The following is a 17,403-nucleotide window of genomic DNA, read 5'->3' as shown; positions in this document are numbered from 1 at the left end:
CTCACAACAGCTGATAAAGTATTTCACACCATGTAAAATTAATACAATCAGTGAACAGTCCCACACCTGCCATCAAATATAAATGCCATTTTCATCATTTCATTTAGACTTCTCAATCAATCCATCACGTTATATTCCTACTTAACACTCATAAAAAAAAAAGAAAGAAAAAAAAGATGACTGTAGCATATTTGTGCAAAAACATGTAGCTATAATAAGTTAAGGTTTGTGCTTTTAGACTACAATGTGAGCAGCATCAGTCTCATAGTATCTTACTAAGTTCTTTTTGCTTCAGAAATGTATATTAATTTTAATTTTACATTAGTACATCTGAAAATAGAGCTACATGGTGTTTCTTAGTTAAGTAAAAGACTGAAATGAAATGCTACAGAAAAGGGGAAAAACGACAGAAAAGGGGAAAAACTACATACAGTATGCATGTTGCCTTTAAAGTTATCATGTAGCCCATACCATATGAAAACAGCAGATGAAATACATGTCTTAAGAATGTCTTCTGATTGGGTTGAACCAAATAATTATAATACAGAAAATATTGACAGAAATGAGCCTGGAATCAATAAACAGGCTGTTTTGATGCTGTCACGGACGCAGCTGACACTTAAACTGTCATCATTCTGGGGAATCACATGTTCAGTCGTATCTTTGGGCTACATAAAGCTTTCAAAGTAGGCTATTTGCTTAAAATGAATACTTTATGTGCTTTTCTATGAATTTTGAGAACTTTTTATTTAGATAATGTCAAAGTAAGGATAAACACTTTTGAGAAAGCAGACACCAAAAGCAGAGTGAACAGCTGTATTAAAGAAAAACCTGGAAGTTGTAATAATTAACTGGGGTTTTGCAATTTATCCACAAGTTCATCTCTTGTACAGTTACTTGTTCAAGCAATGGGTGTGTTTTTCATAGGCCAATTCTGATAGATTTGAATGAAGTGTTAAGTAGAAAAGTAGCAACAAATGGGGAAGAATAAACATTGATGTACTACGACTACAGATAACGTGTTGGACAGCTGAATAGCACGGGAGGAAATGTGGATATGAGACCATTTGGAATTAGATTTGAACATTTAACAGTGACGATCAGGTCTTCCAAAATCAGATAACACATACATAATCATATATTGATTCCAACACAAAAGACAACAAATAAACTCAGAGCTTGTCAGAGACCATTTCTATCTTTTGCATGAGAAAGAAAGCTTTTTCACTCCATGCAGGAATATGTAGGGGATGATGCAGGTGTAGGACGCTGCAACATAGCTGGCCACCTCCACCACTATTGATGAGGTGTGGATGCTGTTGGTGATGCGCAGAAAGAGATGAGTCAGCCAACAGACCAGGAACACGCTGGCTACGGCCACCACACTCTTAGCTGCCCTAACCTGAGTGCCTGAGCTCGGACTGGGCTTAGCTGGCATCTGACTGGGCCTTGAAAGATTTGCCGGAGCTTCAACTTTGCTGTCTGTGTTTGTGTTGAGGGGAGAGCTGGAACCTGTCAGACCTGCGTTTGCACTGGAAGAAGCAGGCCTGCCTGTATAAACGCTGGTTAAAGATGCAGAATGTTTTTGATCTTTTAAGGTGTCTGATCCAGAAACAGTGCTGATTGCTCTCTGATCATCTGTTTTCTCCAGACCCTTGTTTTCATCTTTTACCATTTCCTTGGTGGTGTCAGAGTTATGACCTCTTATGCGCCTCTGGTTTTTAAGCAGAGTAATGACAATTTGGATACTGGCAAATACAATCCCAGCAAGAGGGAGTGCATTAGCCAGGGTGAGGTAAAAGATCTCATAGGTTTGCCTGGTGATTGCATTAGGGAAGACATCTAGGCAGTCTTCGTGGCTTTCATTTCCCCCCTCCACTTTGACAAAGAAAAAGTGTGGTATGCTGAAGACCACAGCCACAGTCCAGCTCCCAGCCAGCAGACAGGCCACCAGGCACAAGCTGTCCAGTCGTACTGGTGCACCTCCGTGTTTCAGGGAGCCGACCAGCTTCTGGTGCCAGAAAGCACTGATGAAGAACGTTGTGTAGATGCTGCTGGTTTCAGACAGATCAGCAAAACTTCGAAAAAAGCCACAGAAGGTTTCCCCTAGGAACCATTGTCCAGCAAAATCTGCCATGGTGTCAGGCAGGTCCACCAGGCAGTTAGTGATGAGGTTGGAGACAGCCAGGTTGATGAAGAGGACTTCATTTGTGCGGATCCCAGATTTCTGCCTGGGTAGAGAACGTATAGCCAATAAATTGTTTCCCAGGATCCCTGCCAGGAACATGAATGCTCTAATGATGGATTCAATCAACTCTTCTGCATCCAACATTTCACAAGATCAGGTGATGACTTCACTTTATTTTCACTTAGAGATGAAAGAAGTTAGACAGTCACACAACTCTCACAGTTTGGTTGGGCTGGGCATTTTATAGAGGAGGTTAAGAAGCCCAAGCCAATCACAGTGTAAAGATCAGACCACGTTCAACCATTTTGTTTTCCCTTGTGGAGCCTTCATTATGTAGTCCCAATGAGACAAAGAGTCACTTCACCAGTGGTGTATTATATGAATGAAGGAAGAGAAAATAAAGAGTTGAATTTGAACGCCCACTTAGCAAGTGCAAAGAGCCACCAGTGAAAACTTTCAGTCCACTGGTAAATTACAATAAAATACAACCTCAGGTATAAAACCATAAACTCAGTGATCTCTATACTTTCTGTGAAGATCCTCAGTCCCCCAGGTCATGGTTATCAAAGGAGGATTGAACTAAGAGCAACTGGACTTGATGTAGATACATGAAAACATTTCGACTCTCATCCAAACAATTTCCTTCTTTTGTAAAGAGCCATAACAGTCCAGGAGTGACAATGTCTTTACCTATGGATAGACTGAGATTAACATGTATTGTGTTCATTCCATAAGCTAAGGGCTGGTTGCCGTTTGCTTTACATTGGTATAATTAGTATAGTGTTTATTTATAGTTTTATTTTTTTTAGGACTGCGGCTGGTGTTGGCCTCCAGTCCAGGGAGCAGCGGGTTGAATGGGAGTCCACCGTTTTATGGTAATATAATTTAAGGGTTTGCTGTGGCATTGTGGAAAAATGGGGTTCATCTTATATATAGTATTTGGTTAACCGCTGATAGAATACTTTCAATGCACCAGCCTGCAGACTCAATTTACCCTTAGTGACCCTGACTGTAAACCAGTCTTTTATAGCACTGTGACCCACACTGACTGTTGGCTATGTTACTGAAGTTCACTCATATTTATATCAAATCCTAGACAAGTGTCACATTAGTGCTGTGGCTTTCAAATCTTTTCAAACCAAGGACCCTAAACTGACACAAATTAGACCACAGAACCCCATTTGATTAGATTTTGTCCAAGTGTTCCCCATCTGATAAGATTTTTGCTATTACAGAAAGTGTATGAAACCCATGACTACTTTGGTCATGGGTTTCATACACTTTCTGTAATTGTCATTGTGTTACTTATGTTACTTATTATAGTAAAAATTCCCTTTTTTGCTGGGGACCCCCTCAAGAACCCCATTTTAACGACCACTAGTCTAGTGTTGTGTAGTGCAATGTAGTGTAGTGTTGTGTAGAGTAGTGTAGTGTAGTGTAGTGTAGTGTTGTGACATTTAGTATAGTGTAGTAGTGTAGTGTTGTGTCAATTAGTGTAGTATTGTGTCATTTAGTGTAATGTTGTGTAGTGTAGTGTTGTGTTGTCTAGTGTAGTGTAGTAGTGTACTGTAGTGTAGTGTGGTGTAGTGTAGTTGAATGTAGTGTAGTTTAATGTAATTTAGTGTAGTGTAGTGTTGTGTCGTGTTGTGTAATGTGGTGTAGTGTAATGTAATGTAGTGTAGTTTAGTCTAGTTTAGTGTAGTGTAGAGTAATGTAGTGAAGTGTAGTGTTGTGTAGTAAAGTGTAGTTTATTGTAGTGTAGTGCTGTGTAATGTAGTGTAGTGTAGTTTAGCCTAGTGTAATGTAATGTAGTGTAGTGTAGTGTAGTTTAGTCTAGTGTAATGTAATGTAGTGTAGTGTAGTTTAGTCTAGTGTAATGTAGTGTAATGTAGTGTAGTGTTGTGTAGTGAAGTGTAGTTTATTGTAGTGTTGTGTAATGTAGTGTAGTGTTGTGTAGTGAAGTGTAGTTTATTGTAGTGTTGTGTAATGTAGTGTAGTGTTGTGTAGTGTCATGTAGTGTAGTGCTATCACGTCATTCATGAGTAAAAGCTCCACCTTGGGGATAAACCAGAGGCGGCATCTGTGCGCTGCTGCCTGCCGGGACAGACTGGACGGGATGCGGGAGTGAACAGGGAGCTGCGGGCTATTGGCTTTCAGTCTATTTTTTCTTTTTTCCTCCGTTCGACTATGATTTTCGTTTTCCGGCGCTCTCAGGTTGATGAAGGGATTTGTCACAAACATTTACAAACAAACGAGCACTTCTCCGGTGCATGTGTGCTGTCTGATTCGTATGAGACACTGATGAGTGCGGAGAGGACAGGATGCCCACCAGCGGCGCCGACTCGCTGAAACCCAGCGCCTTCATCCCGGTGTGCACGGCCGCCTGCCTCCTGGTCGGCTCTACCTCCCTGTTCTTCGTCTTCACGTAAGTAGCCTTAAACAAGAAATGAGAAGTTGCTCATGCACCCTCATATTTTTTCTCTCCATGGAGAATCCATCCATGCACCCATCCATCATTCATCCATCCATCCAACCATCCATCGCTTAGTTATTCACCCACCATGCATCTGGTTTCCTCTCAAATAGGATTTTTTTTTTTTTTTTTTCGTGTGCAATTGGATTTTGAGATTATAAAATGTTTAAAACATTGGCCACGACCTTATCTGGCATCCTTAAATATTAATCAATCCAGGGCTAAATCTTTATTAAGCTGAACAATTTTATTTATATATATTTATATAATTTAAAAACTCAAAACTATTAATTTTAAGAAACAAATACACAAAAAGTGAACCCTTGCTGCTGTTTCTTCACTGACTGCACTGCTGGCAGAGCCACCAGGGGCGGCTCACATCTGACCTGGTTGGCTCACAGTGTGGGCTAGCCTGGGTGCCTGCCCAGTGCACCCTTAGGATTCAGAGTACTGTAAGCACAGTTTAGGGGATAAGCCACCCACAATCAACATGTATCAACATGTCATTTTGACCCACATGTGTCATAAATGCATCTGGGAGAAATCAAATATGCAGTAGGCGAATGCTTTTAAACCTGGTTCGTGTCAGGATCTGATTGTAATTTGGCAGTTTTGAAATTTTGTCTTAATGGTTTATTTCAGCTTTTGTGTTTTGACCTATTTGTGAGGAAAGACAAAACTAGTGGGAGATTGAAAAGATTCCACTCAAGCCAGCACTGGCATGCAGGAAAATTGTTACATCCTGTAATGCCATGAAAATCCAATTTAAATGATGACTATAGTATATAGGTTAGACTTATATCTCTGTATTATTATATAATGTATATTCAAGAGACAAAACAAGCAGACCTGTGTCAGATATTAAAGCATCCTAATTTCAACATGTAACCCCCTCTGATACCCCCTCTACCCACCTCTTCAGCTCTATGCTAGTCTGCTGACCCTTGACCTCCATAGCCATATCTGTCCTAGTTTCTCCTGTATTCTCCAGCCGTGCACCGTTTCTGCTGGAATCTGACACCAGATTGGGAGTATGGGATTAGGATCCTATGGCCAATGCCATGTGATCCCCCATCTGGGGAAAAAACGGAGTGTGGAACTTTTTGAAATTACTGTCAGATGTTGTAGACGCAGCACAGATGTAGAATGGTGTACAGTTTTTAGTTTAGAAATGTTTAAGTATACCAGACAGTTTTGAGGTTGTCTCCTCTATACAGCGGTTTTTGTAGGAATCTGGTGCATTGATGTACAGTACTTCCATCACATTCAATTGAATGAGAAAGTGTGTCCAAACTTTTGACTGGTTCTGTACATCAGAATTATTATTATATTGTATTATTATTATACAAAGTACTGAAATGGGTTCAAAGCTTGGAATAATTTTAGACTATACTTTGACCTTTTTATGTCACATTCATATCCATCAGACAATGTCACGGCTGTCTAATTAAGACTTTTGGGACATCCTGTACACAAAGACAGGCTCCCAGACCAGCAAAGGTTGAGAAACTCCATCTATATACTGAGATGAAAAAAAATCAATGGCCTGCTGACATGATGGATTGAAACAGGGACTCCTTAATTGGGACTGCAATGCTAAACCTGCTAAACCAGGACACTACAAAAGATTAAATGAACAGTTTATGACTCTGCTTCTTATGGGATGAGGATTTTAGCTGAAATGGCCTAAAAATCTTTTAATTAACACAACCCAGTAGAATGGATCTTAAAATGTTCTGACCTCATGGCTCAGAACAACTCCAAAGTGTGTCTCTCTCACTACTGTAAATCCATCTTTGGAAAAGGATAATTGAAAACCTGTGCTAACTGAGCAGCAGTATTCTATTTTGCTTTGATGTCTGCAGTTGAACTTGTCCTGTGTCTACTAACCCCTCGTTCCCCACTAGCTCATTTGTTTGCACTTATACAGTAATCTGGAAGTTCGTACAGTAGACTTGAAGACCATTCATATCGACATTCAGCAGGAAGTCTGAAATATTTTCTTGGCAGGCGCTCTGTTTTGTCTGTTGTAACGGTCGTCTGATATGACTGATCATTTGTTTAATACCCTGCAAATCTGCCAAGTCAGCAGCTGCAGTCACCCCCCTTTCCTCCAAAAGCAGAGATGGACAGGTGCCATGCTCTGTACAGCTCCGCCTTGGTAACGCTGAGTCAAAGAGACATCACTTGTCATCTGCCATAATGTCACCTTGGCCTTCACCCTGGTTACTGTGAATCATGGGAAAGTCAGTGAATGCCAGCTAGTCACGCTTCGAGTTCTCTCCTCTCAAATGTAGTCACAATGTGCACTGCCATATTAATATTAATATCCTGAAACTTCACAGCTTCATTTTTTCTCAGTTTTACCCATAATTTTAAATCTAAACTATAGTGTGTGTACATACAGTGTCTGACTCTGTGCACATTAGTAGTGCAAGCATGTATACCTCCATTTCTTTTTTCCACTGCAGGTTTGGTGGAGTCAGAAAACGACCTTTAAAATTGCCGGGGCTCTTTTGTCTTCCTTTGCCTGATGCAACTCATCAGTTGCCGGCTTCCTGCTTTTGTTCTTCTGACCTTGAACTTGTGTTTGGGTTAGCGCCTATGGTTTGGTGCATTGTTAAACTCAAGCAGACCACCCACGCCCCAACAAATACCACAGACCTTAGAAAGACTGAGAAAAATGTCCCTTGCTGAAATGTTCTCCTCTGCTAGTGTACTACTACTGTATTCAGAATACTGAAATACTGCACATTGAAATGTTCTTTACACTGAAAAATGCAGGTTGAAACACTGTAAACAGGTTAAAATGTCTTAATTTCTTTGTATGTGAAATATTGTATGGGAGTTGCAGTTTAAATTGAAACATTTGAAGGAGGTGAAATATCAGCTGAAGTGTTGAAATAGTCTTTTGAAGTATAAGCCTTGAGATTCCCTTAGCTGAGCTGAGCAAACTGTGTTCAGAATACTGACGTACTGAGATAATATGGAAATTCATATTTGAGATGTATATCTATATTTATGATCACTCTTTGCAGTGATTTAAAGCTGAAATGGCTTTGTTTGCATTGTCCAACCGTTAAAATCAATCTTTTTATATATGATTTGTTCACAGCTGCAATCCTAAATTGCATCTTTACTGGATGGTACATAATGAGAACAGGCATGATGAAAAATTGTTGGCATGAGCAACAGATCATATGAAAAAAACATATGGGCAAATGCTATGTAGAGATTTATAGTATAGTCTGTAGAAATTAATTCACAACCAGTGTCTTCTGTATTGATGATGTATCTAGAAATCTGACAGATTACATGGCAGTGATGTCATTTATGTAACTGTGACAATATTTCACAAAAGCAGTAGTAGTGAACCTGCTGCTTGATCAACTGCACGGTGTCTGCTGTGCCACTGACCCAGTGTAGGGATGAGAGCAGTGTGCAGATTGCAGAGCAGCTTACTGTTTTGTGTGATTTAATACAGCTCTGCCTGGGCTCTTTCATTAGGTGGGGTTTGTCTTGCCTTGCCGCAGGGTAATGAACTGTCTCTCCCTGTGGTCCAGATGGTCTCAGACCAAAGATGGAGGCTCACCGTCCGAGCAGGCGCATCTACGTTGTAATCTCGTCCATAAGAAATCACTCAAATGAATTCTTACACGTTCCCGTTTTTACTTTCTCTGTCTCATCTGCAGCGAAATAATTGATTTGTGCTTGGCTAATTTTGCATGGTACTCAATATTCTATTTGATCTTTTTTAAACACATATTTCAAAGCTCTGTGTGGTGATTAAACAGTAAACCAGAATCAATAATGAAAATCATTATTTAGCTCAGTTGTGCTCAGTTGTGTAAGCTCAATTTTAGTTGGCTTCACTTCAATTTAATTTAAAGATCTTTTACAGTGTTGTGAGAGAAGGGTTGTAGAGCTCCAACAATGAATTGACAACTATTTTGCTAATTGATTAGTCAAAATTGCTCAACATTTTGTGATTTCTGCCAACTCAAATGTGACAATTTGCTGTTTTTCTTATCATATATGAGAGTAAATTGAATATTTTAGGTTTTAGACTGTTAGTCAGACAAAACAGCAAATTCAAGACATCATCATGGTTTCTTAGAAATGATGAATGCCATATTTAGCTATTTTTTAACATTTCATAGAATAATTAATCTACATATGAATCAATAATAAAAGTTGACAGGGTTGTAACTGACCCCCTCGGGTTACACAGCTTAATGTCACTGATCAGCTATGACAGTTTAAGCACATGTCAGTCATGACCATATTCAGTGAAAGGAAGTTGAACACAAATCCTGAACCGAAGCCTCAGGGTAGGGATCATATTATGCTCCTTAATATCTTTGTCACACATTTACTGCTTCTTACGGTCTTCTTCTTCACTGTGCTATATTTGTTCAAATCTTTGAAGACATGCTTGTCCCATTTTCAGTGTTTCCTCATCTACTGAACAAAAGCTATACCATCATGTAGTTATAGATCACTAGTAGTGAATCAATTAGATTCATGTCATGGTATGTACTGTATATTGTATTGTGCTGTTTGATATATGGTGATATATGGTCAGTCCTGACCGCACGCTCTGTGTGTTTTCATCTAATATGAGGATCCCACAATGGACTGGACTGGCAGAAATGGCCTGTAATCCAGAGTTCATAATCCAGGGATTACTGGGTTTGCAGCTGGCATGGCATCAGCAGGCGTTCCTCTCAGGAGGGGAACCCCTCCCCCATAGCCTAAAACCAGCGGGGGAGGTTTGGGGATTGGGCTTGCGCTGCAATGAAGTGCATAATTGAGGCGGATGACTCTTAATTTTGTTGGTGTTTTCACTTTTGATCAGACTTTGTGTTTAATCACTTGCCCACGGAGTCATATTGAAAAACATTTTTTTTACACATTTTCCTCATGCAGACACTGGTTACACTGGTTTTATACTGGTTATAACTGTGAGAGAGAACGTCTTTTTTTTGTGACCTGTGCTGATACTATACACAGCTGTAACATTTGATTATTAACATCAAACATTCCCATACAGTATATAGGTTAAACATGTGTTCAATCAAACACTGTTAATATAATCCAGTGGATCTTTCCTGTCTGTCTACCACTGTAACCTGATTACACTGCCCCTCCCGCTAATCTCACTCAGTAGTGATATATTAATCACACACCCATTCTGTATGATTCACAATCAAATAAAAAGATAAGACATGGTTTTCTAAGATTTTAACAAAAAGCTTTCCACTGGTTTAAATCATGAAAGACAGTCCAGTTCTTTAGACAGTTTACATTAGTTATCGTCCATTGCATAATTCCTAATTGTGACAAATATTTTTTGAAATCTAATTTAACACCAATTTCACCAGTTTCAACAGGTTTTCTGACTTTAAATTCTTTACACATTAACCAGACCATCTTGTCATCTTGTGCCTTTACAATCTTCCAAACACTTTCAGGTTTCCATAACATAACAGTATTACTAAATATAGTCCTAAACCACCAGTGAGTCTGTGGTAGCTGTAAGCTGTCATGTTTTTGATGAGTTAAGTTTTGTTGAATACATTTTGCAGTTTCCACATTTAATGAGCCACTGCGGTTAGTTAGTTGCTGTAAAAAAAAAACTCCACTTCTGGCATCTATAATGAGAAACTTTGTGTCAAGCACTGGCCTTACCAACAAGACCATAAGTAACTCTTGCACCGGCTTCCATTTAAATATAGAATTGATTTCATGCCCTGCCTATTGTCTATAAGTCACTCAATGGTCTTAGCCCAAAATACATCACATATATGTTTGCTTAGTACAAGTCGGGTAGGCCTCTCAGATCTGCAGGGACTGGTCAGTTAGTGGTACTCAGAGTTCAAACCAAAGGTGGTGAAACAGCCTTTAGTGATTATGCAGCCCTGAATTGCCCTAGCTGTAGCCATTTTTAAGACTAATCTAACGACTGCTCTCTTGGTTCTATTTATTTTATTAATTAGGTCTTAAACAATTTTTATAAAACTTGCCTGACTTTTATTTATCTTATTTTACACTTTTATCTCTTTTTATGTTTCATATCTTTTGCCTGTCAAGCACTTCGAATGACCCCTGTGTAAGATAAGGTGCTATAAAAATAAACTTGCCTTGTGTAGTGCCTGGCCCACATGGTTTTACAAAACACCAAAATACAGTTATAGTGGTGAAACATTTGTCATAGTGATAGACAAGAACAAGCTTTTTTCATTTTACACAGCAAATAAATAACCTGGTCTTCTGTACCGAGCTCTATAGATAAAATCAGCCACCAGAAAGCTTCCCTTCCCTGAAACACAGCTTTCAAGTTTCTTAATCATTCATCCAGAAAAACTCACCAAGAAATCAAGGACATTTTACTAAATAGTGTAGCCGTTAAATCATCATATAATGTGCTATTTTGTCTTCATTCTCAGCTAAATCACGTCTTTTCTCTTCAGGGAGACAGTAAACCTGTCACTTTCTATAGCTAATGGTAATGTATGTCTAAATAACTGTGAGCACTGACATCTGTGAGTCTTGGACACATTCTGCTTCACATAATGCTCCACACTGTAGTTGTTTTTCATCAGACAATATGTGCTTAACATCAAACGCACATTTTTCTTTGTATATCAGGAACAGATTGTGCTGGGCCTCATTAAAATACGTTACACTTGAAAACCACACATGTATAGCGCTGAAATCATTTACTGATTGTTAAAGTCATCTATCACTGTGAAATATTTACTGGTTTATGGTTTTTAAATGTCAGGATTTGTTGCTTTTCTCTTATCGTAAATTGAATATCTTTTATCTTGTTTTGGACAAGTGGTTGAACAAAACAATTTTCTGACATTTTATAGACTAAAAACGATTAATCAAATAATCAGCAGATTAATCAAAACTAAAAGCAATTGTTTGTTGCAGCCTTTTAAAAGTGTCCAGACCTCGTTTATCATCTTGCCTCTACTGCAGGGTGCAGGGACATTCTGCCAGGAGGGACCCCATCATTTAATCCCTTGTCTTGGGTTATGATGAACACACACTAATACATGATTATCTTCCACTGTAAACAATTACTTTTCCTCCCATCACAATAAATGGGATGAAGATTATCCCTTAAAATCTTTGTTGTAGCCCTGATTTGTATTAACCTCTTCTAAGGGTTGGATAATTGCAAGGCTCACAAACACTGTCATACACTCACACGCTGCAGTATGAATTCTGCTTTGAGTGGTGAGTACAGGACATCATTTTTTTTTGTCCTGTGTGTGTGTTTGTGTGTGTATTCAGATGCCCGTGGCTGGCTGTGACCATCTGCCCTGCTGTGCCACCATGCTGTGCCATCCTCTTCCTTTTTGTGCTGGCCAACTTCACCATGGCAACCTTCATGGATGCTGGTGTGCTCCCGATGGGTTAGTAATCAAAGAGACGTTATGCTTACAGTATGTAAGCAGTTTTTAAAAAAAAAAAGTATTTGTAGAAGCGTCATTGTCCACTTATTGCTTTCCAGCGAACGAGGACGAGGACAAGGATGATGAATTCCGTGCTCCACTGTACAAGAACGTGGACGTGAAGGGTGTCCAAGTGCGGATGAAGTGGTGTGCGTCATGTCATTTCTACAGACCTCCACGCTGCTCCCACTGCAGCGTCTGTGATCACTGCGTGGAGGTCAGTGCGTGAACAGATTTGAAGACAGAAAATGATAAGAAAATAGAGGGCATGGATGGACAGATGAGAAAAGCAGTGTAGCAGTCTGTGTTGCCAAGAGTCAATAAAGTGGGATTTCTGCAGTGAATGATGGACTGAGTGTGATGGAGGGAGAGAGATCTCATTAATCAGGTTAATCCTTTTCTCAGATCCTTTGTAGTCTCAGTAGAAATGCAATTTGAAAACGGGTTCAGACAGCCTGTATTAAACAAAGTGTAGTTAGAAAGTGCAGTGGATATTTCACAAGTATTTGACATCAAATGAGTGATTTTTCTTTTTACACCATCTCTTCTCAGGACTTTGACCATCACTGTCCTTGGGTGAACAACTGCATCGGGAGACGAAACTACCGCTATTTCTTCCTGTTTCTGTTGTCGTTGACAGGTCACATGATCTGTGTCTTCACCTTTGGCCTCATATACGTCCTGCACCACATGGATGAACTGTGGAAGTTGCACTGCACCGTCACGTATCCTTGTAGACACTCAGTAAATGTGTGTGTGTGCATCTATCTATGCATTTATAGGTATTAATGTGTTAAACCTATGTCGAACTATTATGAGGCAGTTTTTCTTAACAGTCTTTCCAGTTTGGTGGTGATCAGTATATCAGGGCTGTTTCTGATCCCGGTCCTGGGTCTCTCTGGATTCCACCTGTACCTCGTGTCCAGAGGACGCACCACCAATGAACAAGTCAGTTTGAGTTTCCAAATATAAAACTACTGTCAGGACTAGTGGAATTTTTATAATATAATAAAGGACTTCAAATGGTTGGATTTAATATAGGTGACAACCTTGAACCTGAACAATTAATATAATATTAACAGTTGTGGTTTTATATCTTTATGTACCCAACAGGTAACTGGGAAGTTTCAAGGAGGAGTAAATCCTTTTACACGTGGTTGTTGTAACAATCTGGAATATCTGGTTTGCAGTCCCATCTCTCCTAAGTGAGGGTCATTTTTTTATACTTTATCTTCAGCAATTCAGGAAGCCTGTTGGCTAATACTCAGCTGTCATGCTCTCTCTTTCCTGTGACACCAGGTACATGGCGAGGCCCTATAAGAAAGCAGTCGTCCATGTTCAGCCTCCCTTCCTCAAACCAGAGATCGACAGGCCAGTGAAAGTCAGAGATAACGGGATACAGTGCCGGGATCTAACAATTAAAGTATGCATGAGCAGTTTAATATTTTCACATGCACACCATCATCTAAGGATTGTGACCTCTGCTGTCAATGGATACGATTAGATCTTACTCCTTGTTTTTTTCTCCCCCTCCTGCCAGCGGACCTCAGCAGGAGCTGTCGAGCTGTCAGACATCAAACAGCTGAAAACTCCACCGCCGCTGCCACCAAAACCAGAGCACAGCTTGCTGAGAAGCCAACTAGCTGCCATGGATGGTACTATAGGATGACATAGCTGACATATATATTTAGTATTTTCAAAGCATACATACTTTTATAGTACCATAGATGCTCAAAGTGTGATTGCTGAGCTGTATTTGTGCGTTTTTCAATATGGTGTCTGTATTGTATGTTTTCTGTTTTCAGAAATGGGACATCACACCAAATCCATCATTCCTGTATCCATTCCCACTGTGCCACAGCTACGGCCAGTCCTGGAGGCCATATCTAGAGGATCATCACCCATTCCTCCAGAGCAGGTGCTTTTCAACCTGATATCAATTTGTTATATTGTAGGAGTGTGATCCTCAGTATACAAGCTCTGCTGTGTGTCTGACAGACATTGCTTTCTGCTTTTTGTTTTGCTGTCTAGTTGCTGAGGACGTCAGAGCATCAAGGGAACAACAGAAGTCCTGACCTCCGCTCTGATCCCAAAGAAAGTCCAGCGAGTAGCAGCCTACATGCCCAGACCAACACTGTCTCCAGCTCGCTGCAGCTCAACTCTATGTCACTCACCCTCAAACACAACAACCGCCATGGCAGTAAACCCCAGTTGCCTGCGATGCATGCTGATGGTTTTAGATCCAGTCCCCCGCCGGGCATTTCATCCTCCAGCCTGCTGGCCAACCACAGCAGCAGCAGCCTCTCCTATGATAATCTCATCAACCCTGCAGATGCTCAGTTCCTGGCTCAGAGAGGGGCCCCTCTGGTCGGCTACCACCCTCACTTCATGACTCTGGGCACAGATGGGACTGTGGTGCAGCGTCCGTCCCCTCACTCCTACAGCCCTGTCTTTATGGGTGTCACCAGACAGTCTCCTCAGCCTCGAGACCCCTCACCTTCATTGCAGGGTCTCATCTCTAGGGATCCCTCACCCTCCTTCCAAGGATTCATTCAAAGAGACCATTCTCCTGCTTTTCAAGGGCTGATGCCAAGGGACCTTGCACCCCAAAGCGCAACATCACGAGACCTCACCCCTTCGGGTCTGGCATTACGAGAGAGTCTTCGAGACAGCCTCCGTGATCTAGGGCCACAGGGTTTAACACCTCAGAAGTCATCTGCTGTGCGCTATGACAACTTTTCAAAAACCATCATGGCATCTATCCACGAGAGACGGGAGATGGAGGAGAGAGAAAGAATGCTGCGCCTGCAAGCCAGATCCCAAGCCCTGTATGGCCCAGATGTGGGGATCTATGACATCCCCAGCAGGCGGAGTCTTCCACCAGACAACATCCGACCTCTGGGCTCCCGTGGACCAACTCCCCCAGCCTATGGCTCCCGGGAGTTCCTTATGAGCACAGGTATCCTCGGTTACGGCATGAGGACCTCCCCTCTCTCCAGCTCCTCCACGTCGTCTCTGACCCGAGGCCCAAAAACAGCCAGCTCCCCTCTGCAGAGCAGCAGCAGTAGCAGCCTGCAGAGCAAAGGCAGGTCCTCCTCTCCAGCCTACGGCCCTCCTGACAGACAGACGCAACCCCTCCCCTCCTCTACATCCACCTTGCCCCGTTTACCCTCCTCCTCCACCTCCTCTGTCCCCTCATATGCCTCCTACGCCACTACAAAACGATCCTCACTTACATACTCCTCTGAGGGGAAGGACTCGGTCACCCTGGGAGCTCTGAAATAATAATAAAATATCCCATGTTTCTGATGGTGTGAATGAATCATCTATGCAGTGTTAGTCTTCACAGCTCCCAAATACTTTGTAAATATGAGGCCATTTGGGACTTTCCTGTGTGGGAGGGTATGTGTGAAACAATACACACAGTGAATAATGAAATGTTCTTGCACATGTAAGTTTGACTGTTAATGAAAAAAAAGGCGATTCTCAGGATAGTTGTGCCTCCTCTTGCAGATAGAGCGAGCTCTATAAACTCAGTCAAAGCAAAAGAGCTATGTGAAGAATACAGATGAACTTGGTATCTGTTTGTATTTGTTTTGATATTGATTTTGTGAAATTATGTAATACCACTTTGTCTCCCACTGGAAAAACCCATTTAATAGAATTTTGTAGTTGTTTATATGAATAAACTGATTTTATAATTTTCACTCTGTTTTTATGTCATTTTCTGCTGTGAAGGCACCTGCACATGACTACAACAACACAAACAAGTATTTACATATGTTAAACACCTCTAAGCAGCAAATGGAAAATTGTATTTTGGTTGGTATTTCATTTTTCAAATCCCAAAACTAATTTTAGCTCATGACTCAACCAATGACATGCTTTGTGCAAAGAGACGCCATGTCTCAATCAGTTACTTTTAACTGCTTCAGCACATAAAGTTATGAAAGTAATGATGGGAAAAACAAGAAATTATGGCCTATAATTGAGACTTCAGTAAACTAAAGCAGTGTGGTGCTGTGATGCCATTTTCTGCACAGGATTTGTATATGGCACCCTCTAGTGAACAGTTTCAGAGTGTGGTGTGATGTCAGTAAGGCAGCCTGGTCCAGTAGATGATGCTGTTGTGTGTAAAATGCCAGAAAAACAGCATGTTGTTGATGTCCAAGGTTGCAAGTAATGGCAAAGACCAGAGGAAGCTCTGCAGTGTCCTATATATTCCAAAAGGTCAATCTTACAGGTATGTCATATTATTTCATATAATTTAAAATAATAATAATAATAAAAAAAGGCAAAAATGTCAGCCTGCCTTTTCCCCATTAAACCTACCGGAGAATAAATGCTTTGTGGTAGATGGTTTTGTTTCTGAGGGACCAGATTAATCAGACATTTTTACTTTTTCAGATAACATTGAATGCCTCCTCTTCTGGCTGGCCTTCAGTGTCAGAACAGGCTTATAAGTCATTCAGAGGCTTCGTGACAGAAATATGTCTAAAAGCAAGAACTTTTATTACCTTGAGCTGTGATAGACACATTTTTGTTTAGGCAATAAATCACACCACGCTACATTTTGAGGTTGGAGCTTTTTCTTGTGAGTTATGACTGTACTTGACCTGATAGTGGGTAACAGTGTGGATATGACAACAGTAAAGCTTGCTCGGAATTTACAACACAGACCAATGACTGACAGATCTCTCACCAGACTGTTAAATTCAATAGGAATTTAAAATGTCTCACTTATACAGGCTTAGTTAAAGAACTGACAACAACAAGAGACGTAAAGCACCAAAAAAAGAAAAAAAAGAAAAAGATTTTTAGTTAGAGTGCCACAGAGCAACAAGTAAGATGCAAACAGCATTGTTCTGCAGTCATCAGAGCAGTTGTTTGTGCCAAAAATGTCAGACAAGATTGCAGATTATATTACACAGTCTTTTCACACAGGACAGGTAAGACGACAGAAGAGAATTCAGAGGAGAAAGATGAGGCCTAAAGCCTCTAAAACATCATTAGAAGGGATGTGATCACGCTGCAATTTAAATCAGTCTTTGACATTTGCTTCTCATAGTTTCTGTGAATCAAAAACTTTAAAAATGTTGTTGTGCTTTTTACAGGGACGCTGTAGTATTGTCACAATCCACAGCAACAGTAGTTTAATTTCACCTGAACAGAGAGAGACTTTGTCCAAATGACATTAATCCTCACAATTGCTCTTGGTTATTTCACATCTGCACCTTAAAAGTCTGATTATGTACAGGCATTTATAAATAGGC

General features: G+C 40.6%; 2 protein-coding genes across 2 annotated transcripts; one reads left to right on the top strand and one right to left on the bottom strand.

Moving 5' to 3' along the window:
• Positions 1-1,195: 1,195 nt before the first annotated feature.
• LOC128379841 (chemokine XC receptor 1) lies at positions 1,196-2,332 on the bottom strand. The gene is made up of 2 exons (XM_053339482.1): positions 1,654-2,332; positions 1,196-1,521 (listed from the first exon to the last, which is right to left on the bottom strand). The coding sequence occupies exons 1-2, from the start codon at positions 2,330-2,332 to the stop codon at positions 1,196-1,198; spliced, it is 1,005 nt and encodes a 334-aa protein (XP_053195457.1).
• A 2,177-nt stretch (positions 2,333-4,509) lies between these two features.
• On the top strand, positions 4,510-15,415 carry zdhhc8a (zinc finger DHHC-type palmitoyltransferase 8a). Its single transcript, XM_053340239.1, has 10 exons — positions 4,510-4,613; positions 11,970-12,091; positions 12,190-12,347; positions 12,683-12,855; positions 12,976-13,078; positions 13,244-13,335; positions 13,430-13,553; positions 13,671-13,785; positions 13,936-14,048; positions 14,162-15,415. Exons 1-10 carry the CDS (start codon positions 4,510-4,512, stop codon positions 15,413-15,415), a joined length of 2,358 nt encoding a protein of 785 aa, XP_053196214.1.
• The last annotated feature ends 1,988 nt before the right edge of the window (positions 15,416-17,403 follow it).

Source organism: Scomber japonicus, chromosome 19, assembly GCF_027409825.1.
Source record: "Scomber japonicus isolate fScoJap1 chromosome 19, fScoJap1.pri, whole genome shotgun sequence".
In the NCBI taxonomy this organism is placed as follows: domain Eukaryota; kingdom Metazoa; phylum Chordata; class Actinopteri; order Scombriformes; family Scombridae; genus Scomber; species Scomber japonicus.
Note: the sequence above shows the minus strand (reverse complement) of the source record. Positions and strands in the feature narration are given on the sequence as shown.

What these genes read in the sequence shown, in the direction of transcription:
- LOC128379841 (XM_053339482.1), bottom strand. Translation starts at nt 2,332, where the DNA reads ATGTTGGATGCAGAAGAGTTGATTGAATCCATCATTAGAGCATTCATG. An exon ending in GGTAAAAGATGAAAACAAGG is followed by an intron (nt 1,522 to 1,653) that starts GTCTGGAGAAAA and finishes GTGCAAACGCAG; the next exon opens with GTCTGACAGGTTCCAGCTCT.
- zdhhc8a (XM_053340239.1), top strand. Translation starts at nt 4,510, where the DNA reads ATGCCCACCAGCGGCGCCGACTCGCTGAAACCCAGCGCCTTCATCCCG. An exon ending in AAGTTGCACTGCACCGTCAC is followed by an intron (nt 12,856 to 12,975) that starts GTATCCTTGTAG and finishes CAGTCTTTCCAG; the next exon opens with TTTGGTGGTGATCAGTATAT. An exon ending in GCCGGGATCTAACAATTAAA is followed by an intron (nt 13,554 to 13,670) that starts GTATGCATGAGC and finishes CCCTCCTGCCAG; the next exon opens with CGGACCTCAGCAGGAGCTGT.